Source organism: Dryobates pubescens, chromosome 3 (genome assembly GCF_014839835.1).
Source record: "Dryobates pubescens isolate bDryPub1 chromosome 3, bDryPub1.pri, whole genome shotgun sequence".
NCBI lineage: Eukaryota > Metazoa > Chordata > Aves > Piciformes > Picidae > Dryobates > Dryobates pubescens.
The window spans coordinates 49309322-49325315 of NC_071614.1; the positions used below are offsets into that span (position 1 = coordinate 49309322).

The window sequence follows — 15994 nt, forward strand, 5'->3', positions numbered from 1 at the left end:
GGGACCCCTCCGGGTGCTTCTTTTGACAAACGCCCGTGTGAGTCTTCGAGGCAGCAGCGCTTCCTCCCCTGGCAGAACACAGACTCAGAAACGCTCAGATTGGAAAAGACCCCCAGGACCACCAAGTCCAACCATTAACCCTACTCGACAAGGTTCACCCCTAAACCATAGCCTCAGGCACTACATCCAAACCACCTTTAAACACATCCAGGATTGGTGACTCCACCACCTCCCTGGGCAGCACATTCCAATGCCTGACCACTCTTGCCCTGAAAATGTTTTTCCTAATGTACAGTCTAAACCTGAGAGTCACAGCACACTTCATGACCTGGAGGAGACAGCTCTGTCCCAGCTCAAACCAAGCAGTTCTCACTGGATCCTTGCTGCAGTCTCAAGTAATGGAAATACTTCACACGATGGTTTTGGAAATGTTATGGTCTTGTAAGCTTCTTAAATTTAGAATTGTGTCAGCTGGCAAGGAATGCTGCTTGCTGCAGCAGCACTGGCTGATAGGGATGCTCCTGTGTGCGTGGATCTTGTGGAAAGCAAGGTAAAAGCCAGGCTGAAGGGCTGTCCCTGTACGACAGTGTACACCGTTTCCTTCCTAAACGTTTGCACTGCAGCAAGGTGACTTTCATTATTTCTTACAGGCACTTGCTACCTTATGCATTGTTTAATAGAACTGTATCGAGGAAACGGAATGTTAATGCCTAAGCAGTGTCTTATTGGATGTTCCCTAGCATCACATTTTCTGGTTTTACTGTGAATTCTAAATATTTTTAACCCCCATTATACTTCTTTTCAGGCTGTATGAAGCAGCAGTGAAGGGGGAGGAGGGGAGGAGGGAAGGAGGGATGCAGCTCCTAATGCAAAGGGACGTGAACAACATGCTGCATGCTGGTGGCAACACAGCTGTGACAGTCTGCCCCGCCAGTTCCACAGCTCTCTGCGTGGGTGCCATGTGATCCTAAAGCAAACTCCCTCATGACCATCATGTGTTCTGCTCCCTTTGATCCACAAGGCAGTGAGCTTCTCTGTGACTTTGCCTCCCGCTAGGAGTACTTCTTCAGATGCCACACTAAGCAGCAAAACCCTGCCTCGGGTCATTAGGTGCTGAAATAGCCTTCTTGGAGTATCTCTCAAGGAAAATTTCCCTAACAGATCATCAAAATGAACTACCTAGGCAATTATTACAGTGACACTAATGGGCAATCCTATGTTTTAAGGTTGCAAAACAGCAACCACAGAGCTGTAGTTCTCTGTAAAACAATGCATACATCTGTTATGTGCATTACCTGTTTAGTATTTGGAGGGGGTGGGAGGGAGGAGACATGACTCTGCTTAGAACAGATCTTTCAAATCTGATTTCATAGTCTTGTGTGTTTTACTCTGAAGAACCTCCTAAACAACCTGATAATGGATAACAAAATACTACTTAAACAGAAATAGTTTTCTGTGTATTTTCAAGATTACTGCACAACTTCTCTATCATAATTCCTTAGCTGTATATCCATTTCTTTGGTTTAAAAATATGAGGGTATTTACTCTCTCTGTACCGTGAAGTGCAGCAGAACCTTCCTGAGGAGTTGCTTTTATCCACTGAATGCCAGGTTCTGTTTCAATGTGAATGTAGCTGACAGCTGGTACTCAACACAATCACAGGTAAGTACCTGCTGAGGGGAGCACTGTCCAGTCGGCATTAACATCAGAGAAGGCAACACTCTGCACCACCATGTCTGCCACCAGGTAATACACACAGCAAATTCTGACACTAGAAAAGAAAGAAAAAGCAAGCAAAATGGTTTGCTGTTGCCCTAAAGAATCCCACAGCACAGCTGCTGGCAGCACACCTGCCTGCTCCTCACAGCTCCAGTAGTGTGTCACTGCTCAGCACTGCACACAACATTTATTGCTTTGTGCTCAGTATACACAGCAAGCAAAATGCTTTGTCAGGGCTTCTCCTGCATCATTCAGATCCTGACATTTTTATCTCTGTAGTAGCTGGAACAAGCAGGTGTGGCTGTTCTGAAGCTATCTGGATTGAAATTTTAATAGTCCACATTCCAGCAAATCTTTACCCTTCTGTTTTATAACAAGTCTTAAATGTGTGGCTGGCCAGGCTCAGATTTATCAGCTTTGCCTGGAAACTAAATTTGATGAAGAAAATGAAAACTTTATTTCAAGCAACTTGAAATAAAACAATGTTTTCTGCTGTGCAGCCAGGACCTCTGGGTTCTCCCCCTCTTTATTTGCACTGTGGTCAGTTATCATAGAATCATAAAATGGGTTTGAAGGGACCTCTGAAGATCGGGTCCAACCCCCCTGCTTACACAGGCTCACCCAGATTGGGTTGCACAGGAGTGTGTCCAGATAGGTTTTGAAAGTCTCCAGAGAAGAAGACTCCACAACCTCTCTGGGCAGCCTCTAGGAATTCTTTGTAGGTTCAGCCTTCCTGATCCTGTCTAATGCTTTTTGAGGAGCAACCTGCTGGGCCTTCATATGCCATTCCAGGGTGACAGTGGTGTTCTGCACAGCTTGTGTAACGCCAACCAATTGCTTGCAGATGTCTGGGATTTCTTAGGGCGTCTCGAACAGCACAAGACCTCTGTGTGCTGACAAGTGAAATCAGGGGGGTTTTGGTGTTGTTTGATAGTTGTAAATATTTGTATGCTATTGTAAACACTGCATATTTTGCACATATTCATTGCATTCCGTTGTACAGAGTACTTTTTGCTTGTAAATACAGCTTCATTTGTTTCTAACTGAGTTGGTCTGGCTAAAAGTTAATTCTGGGGGGAACTTCAACCCACCACAGACTTGAAACACCTATTAAGGGCCAGTGGCTAAATAATTAAGAGAGTGGGACCTAGAAATGGCTGCACTCACCGTGAAGACACCTGGCGGCTACTGTGTACATTGCTCCCAGGCTTCATTAACTGCTTTTACTAGGGATGAGATTCAGCTGTCTGAACTTCTAGCGCCACTTGAGATGCCCTTGAACATCTTGCTCATGCTGCAGAGGCCATGGGTTTTCCACAGGTCTTCTGTCAGCCCCATTCTAGGTGTCCTGGATACCATATGGCATCTCAAATGGCACCAGGCAACCTACATTCAAGCAGCTGAAGCCTTACCTCTGTGAAACAGGAGCTCAGACATCTAGCACCCATGCAGGCACCTATATTCAGGTTTATTATCACCATGAATCTCAGCCGTAATGCCCTCTTGTACTGAGTAGAGGAGAGTCCTGTCTCATTGTGACACTGGTGTCACCATTGGGGAGACACATCATCCATGGAATGTCCTACATGACACTTACTTGAAACAGCTTCACTTTGAATCTCATACCAATTATGGTTTGTGATAAGAATTCAGTGGTGACTTTTGCTGAGTCTTGAAGGTGTCTGTAGGTTGGACATACATTATGTTAACGCCTTGTCTGTACTCTTGTACATTAGCAAAGGAATGGTCACAATTTTGCATGTCCTTTCTTTTCTAAATGTTGCTGCTACAAAGAAACGAAAAGGGTTTTGCTGCTAAGGTTCTGCTCAACCCAGTCCTGGGTTCATTGTTTTCCAGGGACAACAGATGTGGTCTGCCATGACACAATAGAATTACAGCCCCCCACCTAGCCTGCAAAAGCGACTTCTGCCTTCATGATTTATCCTTCAGGCCCCACAGAACGGCACTGCAGCCTTCCTCATGGGCAGACAGCAGACATTATGCTTGAATGCTACACGGTACAGCGTTGCCTAGCAAGAAGGAGAGCCACAGGCTGTTCAGCACACTCCAGCTGCCCCTGTTGCCTGTCGTCCCCCAGCAGTGACTTGTGCGAGGGCTTTTTCAATGTTAGACAAGAACGCCTGGGGAAACAGGCAGCAGCTCAGTTGTTTTGCTGTGAACAGTGGTGCTAGCAAAGCTTGCTGGACACAGAACCATGGAATGCTTTGGGTTGGAAGGCACCTCTAAAAGTCATGCGGTCCAACCCTCCTGCAGTCAGCAGGGACATCTGCAACTAGAGCAGGTTGTCTGTCCAGCCTGACCTTGAATGTTTCCAGGGTTGGAGCTTCCACCACCTGTTGAGGAAACTTGTGCCAGTGTTTCACCACCCTCATTGTAAAATAAGACTTCCTTTTATCTAGTCTAAATCTATCCGTCTTCAGTTTAGAACCATCAGCCCTTATCCTGTTGCAACAGACCTTGTCAGAAATGTTGTCTCCATCTTTCTGCAAGGCCCCTGTAAGTTTTTAAAGGCTGCTCTATGGTCTCCCTGCAGCCTTCTCTTCTCCAGGCTGAACAAGCCCAACTCTCTCAGCTTGGCCTCACAGTGGAGGGCTTCCAGCCCTCCTACTATTGCTGTGGCCTCGTCTGGCTCCTCTCTAACAGGTCCACATCTGCGCTGAGGACTCCAGAACTGGACCTAGCACTGCAGGTGGGGTCTCAGCAGAGTAGAGGGACAGAATCACCTCTTTTGACTTGCTGGACATGCTTCTTTTGATGCAGCCCAGGACACTGCCAGTTCATGTCCCACTCCTCACCCACCAGCACCTCCAGGTCCTTCTCCATAGGGCTGCTTTCCTGACCCCACTGCAGGACCTTGCACTTGGCCTTCTTGAACCCCAAGCCTTTGGCACCATCTCCCACAACATTCTCATCAAGGACGTTGCAGCCCATAGCCAGGTGGACTCTTGGCTAGATTAAAAACTGTCTTGGTGGCCAGGCCCAATGAGTTGTGACAAATGGAGATAAACCCATCTGGCGACAAGCAGTGTCCCCCAGGGCTTAGTACTGGGGCCAGTTCTGTTTAGTATCATCATTAATGATTTGGATGAGGGGATTAAGGGCAAGGAAGGCCATCAGCATCCTGGCCTGGATCACGAGCCTGCAGTGTGCCCAGGCAGCCAAGAGGGACAATGGCATCCTGGCCTGCATCAAGAACAGTGTGGCCAGCAGGAGCAGGGAGGTCATTGTGCCCTGTGCTCAGCACTGGTTAGGCCACACCTTGAGTCCTGTGTCCAGTTCTGGGCCCCTCAGTTTAGGAAGGATGTTGACTTGCTGGAACGAGTCCAGAGAAGGGCAACAAAGTTGGTGAGGGGCTTGGAACACAGCCCTGTGAGGAGAGGCTGAGGGAGCTGGGGTTGTTTAGCCTGGAGAAGAGGAGGCTCAGGGGAGACCTTCTTGCTCTCTCCAACTCCCTGAAGGGAGGCTGTAGACAGGCGGATGTTGGTCTCTCCTCCAGGCCAGCCAGCACCAGAACAAGAGGACACAGTCTCAGGCTGTGCCAGGGGAGAGTTAGGCTGAATGTGAGGAAGAAGTTCTATACAGAGAGAGTGATTGCCCATTGGAATGGGCTGCCTGGGGAGGTGGTGGAGTCACCATCACTGGAGGTGTTCAGGAGGAGACTTGATGGGGTGCTTGGTGCCATGGTTTAATTGATTAGGTGGTGTTGGATTGGTTGATGGGTTGGATGCAATGATCTTGAAGGTCTCTTCCAACCTGGTCTATTCTATTCTATCCTATTCTATTCTAAAACTAGTGTGTCCAGCAGGAGTAGGGAAGAGATGCCTCTGTATTTGACCCCGGTGAGGCCGCAGCCTGAGTACTGTGTTCAGTTCTGGGTGCCACAGCATAGGAAAGACATCGAAGCCCTGAAGCGTGTCCAGAGAAGAGCAATAAGGCTGGTGTGGGATTTGGAGGAGATGAGGGAGCTGGGGTTGTTCAGCCTGGAGGAGGCTAAGGGGAGACCTCATTGCTCTCCAGAGTTCCCTGAAAGGAGGTTGGAGCTAGGTGGGGGTTGGTCTCTTCTCCCTGTATCAGATGATAGAAGGAGAGGAAATGGCCTGAAAATGTGCCAGGGGAGGGCTAGGTTGGAGAGGAGGAAAAACGTCTTTGGCGCAAGAGTGGTCAGGCACTGGCACAGGCTGCCCAGGGAGGTGGTGGAGTCCCCATGCCTGGAGGTGTTCCAGATGCTGTAGATGGTTTAGTGGCCGTGGTAGTCTGGTTACGGTTGGACTGAGTAATCCTAAAGGCCATTCTGTGATTCCATGACAAGATTTGCTTCCTCCGGAACGGAAAGGTCCCAAAGCAGCTGCCGCCACCGGACTCAAAAGGCAGAGGACCGGGAGCGAGTCGCTTTCCGCTTCCCTCTGCCCCGGAAGCAGTGGTGCGGCCGTGGCCATGCAGGTCTCCAGCCTCAACGAGGTGAAGATCTACAGCCTGAGTGCCGGCAGGAGCCTCCCGGAGGTGAGGGAGTGGAGCGAGAGGGCGGCCGGTGGGGCCTCGGGCCGCCGCCGGTCCCTGCGATCGAAACCGCTCCAAGCATGCTGCGTGCTCGGGGCCGGGGCCGGGGCCGCCGCCGGTCCCTGCGATCGAAACCGCTCCAGGCATGCTGGGGGCCGGGGGGCTGCCGCTGGTCGCTGCCGGAGCCGTTCGCAGCGTGCTGGGGGCCGGGGCGCTGCCGCTGGTCGCTGCCGGAGCCGTTCGCAGCGTGCTGGGGGCCGGGGCGCTGCCGCTGGTCGCTGCCGCTGGTCGCTGCCGGAGCCGTTCGCAGCGTGCTGGGGGCCGGGGCGCTGCCGCTGGTCGCTGCCGGAGCCGTTCGCAGCGTGCTGGGGGCCGGGGGGCTGCCGCTGGTCGCTGCCGGAGCCGTTCGCAGCGTGCTGGGGGCCGGGGGGCTGCCGCTGGTCGCTGCCGGGGCCGCCGCAGCGTGCTGGGGGCCGGGGGGCTGCCGCTGGTCGCTGCCGGGGCCGCCGCAGCGTGCTGAGCTGCCTCTTCCCCGTGTGCGCCGGTGCCGAGGCTGGGGCCATGGGCTCAAACGGGCTCTGGGTACTTGTTAAACTTGAATGCGTGCGGCTGTATACCTCTAGGTGTGTTATTCTACAGACCCGTAAAGCACACGACTTGGTAAGTTTTCCTGGTGTGAGTTGTTAAAATAATCAATAAAAAAGAAAACGTTAACGCCCTTGGTGTGATGTACTTCCAACCTTTAAGTGATTCTCTGGTTCCTTTGTGGATGAAAAACTCGACTCTGGTTTGTATCTTTCCTTACAGTGGCTCTCGGATAGGAAGAAAAGGGCTTTGCAGAAGAAAGATGTGGGTGAGTGTTCCCCTCAGAGGGCCCTCAGTAATGCTCAGCTGCACACTCACCACATGCAGGTTCAGAGGGAGATGCTTCATTGTCTGATGCAGGGAAGAACATTAGAGTGTTGGTTTGCATTTCAAATATTAAATATTGGGGTTGCAGATACAATGGATTAATTCCATGTGTAACTTTTGAGGAAGTCCAGTTGTAATCTTCTCCTTATGCAAGTCTGAAGAGCACAGGAACTTCATCAATTTCACTTAAGCTTGTTACACAAAATAAAAATGGCTGATCATACCAAAAATGGCCACAAAAATGCTGGGTAAGAAATTCAACCAAACAAAAAATGCACAGAATTAACAGGAGGGTGGAGTCCATTCTACAAAGGCTTAGTTGTGTAAAAGGGGTGAGGGTGTTTGTTACTGTGCTATGTAATAACTTGTTACACCGTCGGCTCAACACGGACAGTGGTTTTGCGGGGAGGTGGCCTGCTTCTTGGGGTTAACAGACCACGTTAGTCCGCTCGTGATGTGTTAATCATACTTAGAAGATCTTTGTACCTTGAGAGATCTGGAAAGGTATTCCTTATGTTCAGTTAACTTGACATGCTTCTGTAAGAAACTGACACAGTTTTTGGGGCTGATGCAACTGTGCTACCTTTACAAAAATACTTGGTGGTGTGTGTTTTTGTTTTTGTTTCTCATAGATATCCGTAGGAGAATTGAACTCATTCAAGACTTTGAAATGCCAACAGTTAGCACAAAGATTAAGGTGTCAAGAGATGGACAGTATATTATGGCAGTCGGTGAGTTAACAAAGTGTCTCTCTCTAGAAGAGGCCAAAAGTGTGAGAAAATCTTGGTTGCAGCATGACTTAGTGTTTCAAGCACAATTGGTAACATAGCACTGAACAGAGTTTTGGAAGTGTAGCCTTCAGGTGTGATAGAGCAGCAGTATTGCTGGTGGCATTGTGGAACACATGCAGATGTTCTTTGAATCTAGAATCGCAGGAAGGTTTGGAAGGGACCTTTGAAGGCCATGTAGTTTGACACCCCCCCCCCCCACCCCCGCCACCATGATTTCATAGCACAAAACCTAAACTGTTTATCATACAGTTAGAAAATAAGTTCTTAATTGTTATATATGTTGTTATATACAGTATTGTTATATATGTTAATTTGCTCTGAAGAACTTTCAGGCGTGGTTTGGGGGGTGTTTTGGAGGAGGGTCATGCTGCCTGCTGTGACGGTCTGTATTGGTGAGCTCTTGGATGCGGGGTGAAATAGCTAGGTACAGCACAGGTGCCAGCAGGCACGTCTTCATTCATCACGAAGGCGGGCGAGGCTGTGGCGGAGCGCTGCGAGCCACAACCCTGCAGGCTGCTCAGGAAACACAGAAGAAGAGCTCGGTCCCACGTAAAGCACAACTCACCCTGAACACTCCATGAGCAGCACGGTGGTACCCAAGAGGCCAGATGGTGGAGCTGACCGTCTGCCATCCGGTCAGGCGACCCCCAGACCAAGTCTTGTTTTGCTTGGAGCAGAGAGGCAGCAGGACCTTGCCAGTGGCGATCTTCAGGTCTTTTTTAAGGGTCCTGTGCCGTGGGGCCAGGACATCACAGGAGGCTGGTCTGGGTCTTGGGGCCAAAGCCCCTCCCATATTTTGCAATCGTGTTGAGTAACTTCTCACCCTACTGCTCATGTGTGCAGCCTACTCAGGGGGTCACACACACCCTGCCCAGCAATAGCCTTCCTCATCTTTATCTTCCTCAGGTCCATTAGCAGTCAAACAAGGGCTTGAAGGTCTTTTGTGGTTAGCTCAGGATGCGAACACGTTCAGTACATTCCCACCATCCCTTCTTAGTTTTGCAAACAGAGGAACCCACAGATACGTCTTACCCGTTACTGTTATGCACGTGGGATCAAACACCAAGCATTCCCAGGCATCTGGGTACAAACACCAATTATTCCCAGGCAGCCCTCAACAGCTTCTAGTCAAGCTCCAGTTAACTCTTTCCTACTACATGGTCACAGCAGGATCCAAATGTGAATGCTTTCATAGCTTAAGGAGCCTTGGATCTACTGGAAGGTGTTGGATTCTGCAGGATGTGTCTGGTAATCAGAAGAACCTGCAAACATGCAGGGTCCTTTCAGGCACTGAAGACAAAAATCAGGCCACAGGTCATGCCAACGAGAGGCATGTTCTTCCAGTCACAGAGACTTTGAGGTCAGGACACTTAGAGCTGAAATGCAGTAAGGCCTGTATGTGTAAGATGTTATGTTTAAACAATGCTTCAGTGTACTTCTGGCTTACATTTTTACTAAAGATCAAATTTTTCTTTCAGGAACTTACAAGCCAAGGATCCGCTGTTTTGATACCTATCAGTTATCCCAGAAGTTTGAAAGATGCTTAGATTCTGAAGGTTAGTACGAGCTGTGACTGATAGTTCATGATGTTGCTCATGGATAGTTCCAGTTGGACTCGAGGAGGGATTTCCCAACCTGTGCTGAGGAGACAAAATGTGCTTTGCAGGAGCACAAGAATCGCCTAGCTTTTATCCTTGTCCTCCTCCTAATGTATTTCTTCTCTTGGAGTGGTGTGAGGAATGCGAGGTTCACCTTGTGCCAGTAAGTGCAGGGTTTGGTGAGTGGATTTGGCTGAGGTCTGTGCTCTGTATGGGGAATGCAGAGAGGATACCATGGCTGAGGGGTGGCCAGATGTCCCCTCTTTCCCCTTGGGTGAAGCAGGAGAAGGCACTCTGCATGCACTGTGCTTTCACTATCCCACTGGAGCCCAAGGTAAGTCACAGGACAGAGAAAATTCCCTGATGTGGGTTGGTTTAATGTTGTGTTTATTTACTAGGAAACAAGGTAGTGGATGATAGATGGTAGCATGGCTAAGCCTTAATGTACACCACTGCTACTAATTTGGAGGGACAGCAGCTGTGGTAAGGAAAGTAGGGGTACATCTGTACAGTGGAAAGGGAGACTTTTCTGGCAGCTAGACTAGGGGAGGAAGTCAGATCTGCTGTGGCTCTTGAGTTTTAGGGTGCATAGATTAGGCAAATGGTGCTTGCATGAGTTTGGATTGGCTAAAAACTGGGGTACAGAGGTGAGCAAAGCAATGAGGAGATGAGCATAGCGTGGTAGAAGTCCTAAATTGTTAGGGAAGAACGAAGCTGTTCTAGCAGTGATGTATGAAAGTGATATGAGTAGCAGAAATGGAGACCTACTGAATTAGGTGAAGAGGAGGGGAGTAGAGCATGATGGTGTTTCTTCACATGGAGTAAAGAGTGCACAACATAGTAAGAAGGGAAGTGGTAGGGGCAGGGGTTCAGAAAGGAAGGTATGGCAAGAGTGGCACTCCCTGTAGTGGAGCAGGAGTCATTGTAGTAGTATATGCTTACTGGTGATTAGAGCTCAAAGTAAAACTCTTGGAACTAGCATCTTCCTAGACTGCAGAAGTATGTTTAATTTGAAGTGTGAAGAGTCACTTCAGGTAACCGTGAAGTGAACTGCCTCACTGAAATGGAACCAGCTTAGCTGAAGCAGCTACTCCTTAGTGTTCCCAACCCAGCTGATTTAAAACTAGGCGAAGTTCAGAAGGTTGCAGTGCTCACCACGGAAGCTGTCAGTTTGTGGTGTGCTTGGGCTTTGTTTGGTGGGGTTTTTTGAACCTTAAAACCTTTTCTGTGGAAGCAGTGCCCCCTTAGAAGGGTTTCATCTGCAGGTTTGTGTGTAGTGTGTCTGAACTATTTTTTTTACTCGCGTCTGATGGCTCGCCAAAGGTCCATGGACCACACACTTACTGAAAACCATTTGGTTGGAGGCTCTCTGTGCCAGTAAAGACCTTGCTGAGCGTTGTGTTGAGGAACATGTGTCGAGTACACCAGAACGATAAAAAGATTACAAGGTGCTTCAAATGTGCCTAAAGTTTTAGAACACTGCTTGCTATTTTGCAAATAAAAGTTTATAATTAAAGATGTTATCACAATGCCTGCATTCTGCATTGACAGCTGTGGGGAATGCTAGCATGACTAAAGGTTAGTGTGAGTGTTTGCAGGATCTATGCCAATGCTTGCAAATCAGCTTGCTTAAGTTGACTTAAAATTCTCTTGCTCTCTCTTCTAGTGGTTACATTTGAGATTTTATCAGATGATTACTCAAAGGTATGTTTACTGTTTTCAGTGTATACATGAAAAGTTGTTTAATATGTGTATTAAAATGCATTTTCATATATAGTAAGAGCAGTCAATCAACACAACTTCTGGAACAGAAAAGCATGTTTTAAAAGCATCAGGGCAAACATTTCTTGTACCTTCAGAATGTTGTTTGTTTCTGTTGTCTCCTCCTATTGTACTTTGCCTTACCACTTCCAAAGTTTTTTGTCTGTAGTAGATAAACACTTTAAATACTGGTCTAGCCTACAAACAAAATAACGAGGGAAATGGGATTAGTCAATTCTTTCATGACAACATTCAGTTGCCATCCCTTGTGACGAGTGTTACACAGATACTCCTTTTCAGAGAGGTGGGCTGGGTGATTTGTTAGCATTGCCTTTGAAGGAGGTGAAGATTGTGGCGAGAAGTACTGTCTGAAGGAAACAGTTCTTCATCAGACCCTCAGCCCTTTTTCAGGCCCAGTAGAACTGCTGCTTCTAACTCTGTATCGCACTTGGCTGAAAGCAGCCAAGTTCAGCTTCAGCAGTTGATGCAATAAAATGTTACCTCTTTCTGTAAACCTTGCTTTACTGATCCACCAGGGTGTGGTGTTCCTAGTTAAGCGTGCAACTGAAGCGTCTCATTTTGCAGTGTTCGCTCGGAGCAGCCTCCTTTTCTTAAGCGTAAATCTTAATAGTGAGATCTTGGCATTTCCGGTACAGGCTTGTTCGCTACGTGTTGTCCTCTAGCCTTCTAGCTGTAGTCTTTGCAAAATCTTTTCCCTATGAGAGATCTGAGAATGTGTGAAGTAGCAAAAGAAGTCGGCTGAGACTGTTCAGGAGCCTCCCACTTGTCTGTGGGAGAATGTTTCTGGCTGCGCAGCCCAAACAGGTAAAGGAGACTGAGACAAACACATTGCATTGACTGCTGAGGAACAGCAGGATTTGTGTGTGCCTCCAGCTGAAACTGCTGCTGTATCCCATACCGAAGCTCTACTTTCACAGCTTAATACAGACTAAATTTTCAATTTAATTTTCTTACAACTTACTAAATCATCACAAAGAAAACTATTTCAGGTAGCTGCCAGTGTTTGGAACATGTTAGAGGCAAGAGTATTTGAGAAATTAGTCTTGAAATGCTTAGAATCCTCTAAATATTGGTGGGAAGAGACCTTTCAGATGTCAAAAATGGCAGGCATGCACTGATTCACTGAATCTGCTGAAATGCTGCGTTACCTCACTGTAGGAAATGTTTACTTCCTGTCTAACCTGCCCAGGAGAGTCTGAAATTGTCGCTGTTGCTAGTGCAAAGGGTTTGGTTCTTTTCTTTTTCTAGCTGCACATCAGTTGCTGCCTGCTATTAGGTTGCCCTGGGGGGTGTTACTTGCCTGGCTGAGATTCTTCCAACCTTTCTTTGTATGTTTTGTGTTCTGCCTCTTGTCTGCCTTGGTAGCCCTCTGGATGCTCTCAACATCCCTTTTGTCTTGAGGGGACCCCGTTAGGGAGGACTTGCTGGTCAATAAGCATGAAGTGCTAGCCTGGATCAGTGCCTTCTCCACATTTTGTAAGGGAGGAATGTACAGAGATGAATAAGGAGTACAGATGAAAATGAAATTCTATACTTGGCCTTTCCCAAGCTTCTCATCCTTATTGGTGTTGCCAGCAATGCAGGCCAGCGACAGGAAGTGTAAAATCTCTCTGCTGCTTCAGAAGATGCATGTCTGTACATACCCTCAGCCAAACTGTCACTTTTCTAGTCAAAGCTAAATAGGGGTGAGGCTCAGAGTCAAGAGCTGGCGTGTGGTTATCCAGCTCACTTCACTGTTTGCATTCCAAATGGAGGAGTTTGGGCCAGAGCAGCTGTCTCTCCCTCACACTGTGCTGGGGACACGGTGTGAGGTACAGCATGAATGTAACATGGTGTGGGTGATGCTGTTTGTGTTTGGAGTGGGAAGAATTCCATGGTGTGGGTATGAGTTGTGCCGTGTGAAATTGCCATCAGGACTGCAGGGGCAGGTTCCTGCTTTATTTACTAGTATAGATAAAGACATCTAGTAATGCCTCCCTCTGGGCTCTCCCAGGGCTGAGAGGTTTAAATATCAGAGAGAAGCAATGTGCTTATGTGGTGGGCAAACAATGAGGGAATGCACAAAGGTCCTTGCTGTCATTGACTGGGACCCTGCTGTGTATTGGGGTGTACTCATCTGCATGCTGCTGTCTGCCTGGCATTGTTCCTGGAGGAAATGAACCACTCCAGTGGCTGAGAGAAGTGCAGGTGTGGATTTGTGTGTGGCATAACACTGAGACGCCTGAAGTGCTTCTGGCTGCACCGTCACTTCCAAAGTGTCACATGCACTCCTGATTATTCATTTACTGTTTGTTCATAAAGATCTTTGCTGTGGCTAGTGAGAATGTTGAGTGCTAGTTGATTCTGTCATTTTGCTATGAATTATTTAAATGAGCTATGATGAAGCTGTGTGAACTTGAGAAGAAATCTCTGGAGTTTGTGATGTAAGACAAGGAGATTGTATTCTGCTTCTGTATGTTTCAGGGCTCTCTGTTTTCGTTTCAGATTGTCTTCTTGCAGTGTGGCAGGTTTGTGGAGTTCCATTCACAGCATGGCCATTACTACAGGACAAGAATACCAAAATTTGGTAGAGATTTCTCTTACCACTACCCATCGTGTGACCTGTTTTTTGTAGGAGCAAGGTATTGATGAAGTGCAGTGTTTTGTTTCTCTTTGGTTAGCAATGTTTTCCAAGAATAAAATGAACATTAAAATACCAGGAAGGTTAAAAATTTGGCCTAGTAATTCCTTACAAGTTAGTGATGGAGAACTGCTTGGGAAGAGGACGAAGAGGAGTTCAGTTTCCTGCACTGAGACTTGTGGTTTTTTAACCAGGTACATCATAATTGCAAGCTTGTTACAAAACTTGTGATCCAGGGTACTGTTTTAAAAAGCCACTAGCATCTCAGCAAGGAAAATTAAATGATCAGTGCTGGGCCCCCATGCTCTTTAATATCTTTATCGATGACCTGGACGAGAGGATTGAGTCCATCATCAGTAAGTTTGCAGATGACACCAAGCTGGGGGCAGGTGTTGATCAGTTAGAGGGTAGGAGAGCTCTGCAGAGGGACCTTGCCAGGCTGGGCAGGTGGGCAGAGTCCAAGGGCATGAGATTGAACATATCTGAATGCCAGGTTCTGCACATTGTAGCACTGCATGGGGTTATTGTGGCCAGGATGGGGTCAGAGTGGCTAGGAGCAGCCAGGCAGAAAGGGGCCTGGGGGTACTGGTTGACAGCAGCTGAAGATGAGCCAGCAGTGTGCCCAGGTAGCCAAGAAGGCAAATGGCATCCTGGCCTGCATCAGGAACAGTGTGGTGAGCAGGGAAGTCATTGTGCCCAGTGCTCAGCACTGGTTAGGCCACCCCTTGAGTCCTGTGTTTAGGAAAGTTTCCTCAGTTGAGGAAAGATGTTGAGATGCTGGAAGGTGTCCAGAGAAGGGCAACAAAGCTGGGGAGGGGTCTGGAGGAGAGGCTGAGGGAGCTGGGGTTGCTTAGCCTGGAGAAGAGGAGGCTCAGGGGAGACCTTCTTGCTCTCTCCAACTCCCTGCAGGGAGGTTGCAGCCAGGTAGGGGTTGGTCTCTTCTCCCAGGCAAACAGCACCAGAACAAGAGGACACAGTCTCCAGCTGGGCCAGGGGAGGTTTAGGCTGGATGTTAGGAAGAAGTTGTTCATAGAAAGAGAGATTGGCCTTTGGAATGTGCTGCCCAGGGAGGTGGTGGAGTCACCATCTCTGGAGGTGTTTAAGAGGAGACTGGATGAGGCACTCAGTGCCAAGGTTTAGTTGATCAGGTGGTGTTGGGTGATAGGTTGGACTCGATCTCAAAGGTCTCTTCCAACCTGGTTAATTTTATTCTATTCTATCCTGGTTGGTGTTTTGTTGTTGAAGTGTGGGTCAAGTCACGAAAATAGAGTTTGAGAAGACATAGTAAAACCAAAGTGAAGTCTTGAGGGTGTTGAACAGATTAATCAGCAATTCAAAGTACGATGTAAATCATGGGAAATCAGAAGGTTTTAAGAAATGCAGTAATATATCTTTTCCCTGGAAAAAGAAGAGTTGGCAGAACATGGCATTGCAGTAAATACCTTTGAAGGCAGACATTTCCCTGCGGTTTTAACACTGAAGGATATTTGTGCCTGAGGTTTAGCGATGGGAGCTCTGAAGATGGTGTGTTGGGCAAATCAAGGCTGTCAGCAAGACTGCATAACCTCTGACGTACATCAGTGCTTCTCAGGACTGGTCAGGATAAGAAGTAATTTGGAATTTTCCCTTTCTAGCTCCGAAGTGTACAGGCTAAACCTGGAGCAAGGACGCTTCCTCAACTCCCTGCAGACGGAGGCTGCGTAAGTGATCTGTGCTGCAGGACATCTGCCTCACTTCCACCAGGTGGAAGCACACCACCACAGCTGGATGCTGCCCTCACCACCAGCGTGCTCAGCACTGCTGCCACAGCTGGATGCTGCCCACACCCCGTGGAGTTGAAAGGGAACATATGCAGAGTCTTTATGTTCTGTAACTCTTAGTTCTAGTTCTTAGGGTTTGAGGGTTCTTGTGGGGATGTTTTAAAGGTCTGTAGTATAGACTGGCTGTGGGCACTGTATAACTGCAGGGCACTACATCAATACTTGGCCATTATTGCTCAATTTGGCCATCATACAGAGCTCTACCCACGGGGTATGTGCTTTCCCAGACATGTC

At 48.0% G+C, this 15994-nt stretch overlaps 1 protein-coding gene across 1 annotated transcript in view; it reads left to right on the forward strand.

Moving 5' to 3' along the window:
- The first annotated feature begins 6145 nt into the window (after nt 1-6145).
- NOL10 (nucleolar protein 10) overlaps nt 6146-15994 on the forward strand; it is a 51511-nt gene continuing 41662 nt past the window's right edge. The window contains exons 1-7 of the mRNA XM_054180120.1: nt 6146-6240; nt 7045-7090; nt 7782-7880; nt 9419-9496; nt 11205-11242; nt 13805-13941; nt 15575-15640. Coding sequence (XP_054036095.1) covers nt 6175-6240; nt 7045-7090; nt 7782-7880; nt 9419-9496; nt 11205-11242; nt 13805-13941; nt 15575-15640 — 530 coding nt within the window. The 5' untranslated portion in view covers nt 6146-6174. The remainder of the gene's footprint in view (nt 6241-7044; nt 7091-7781; nt 7881-9418; nt 9497-11204; nt 11243-13804; nt 13942-15574; nt 15641-15994) is intronic.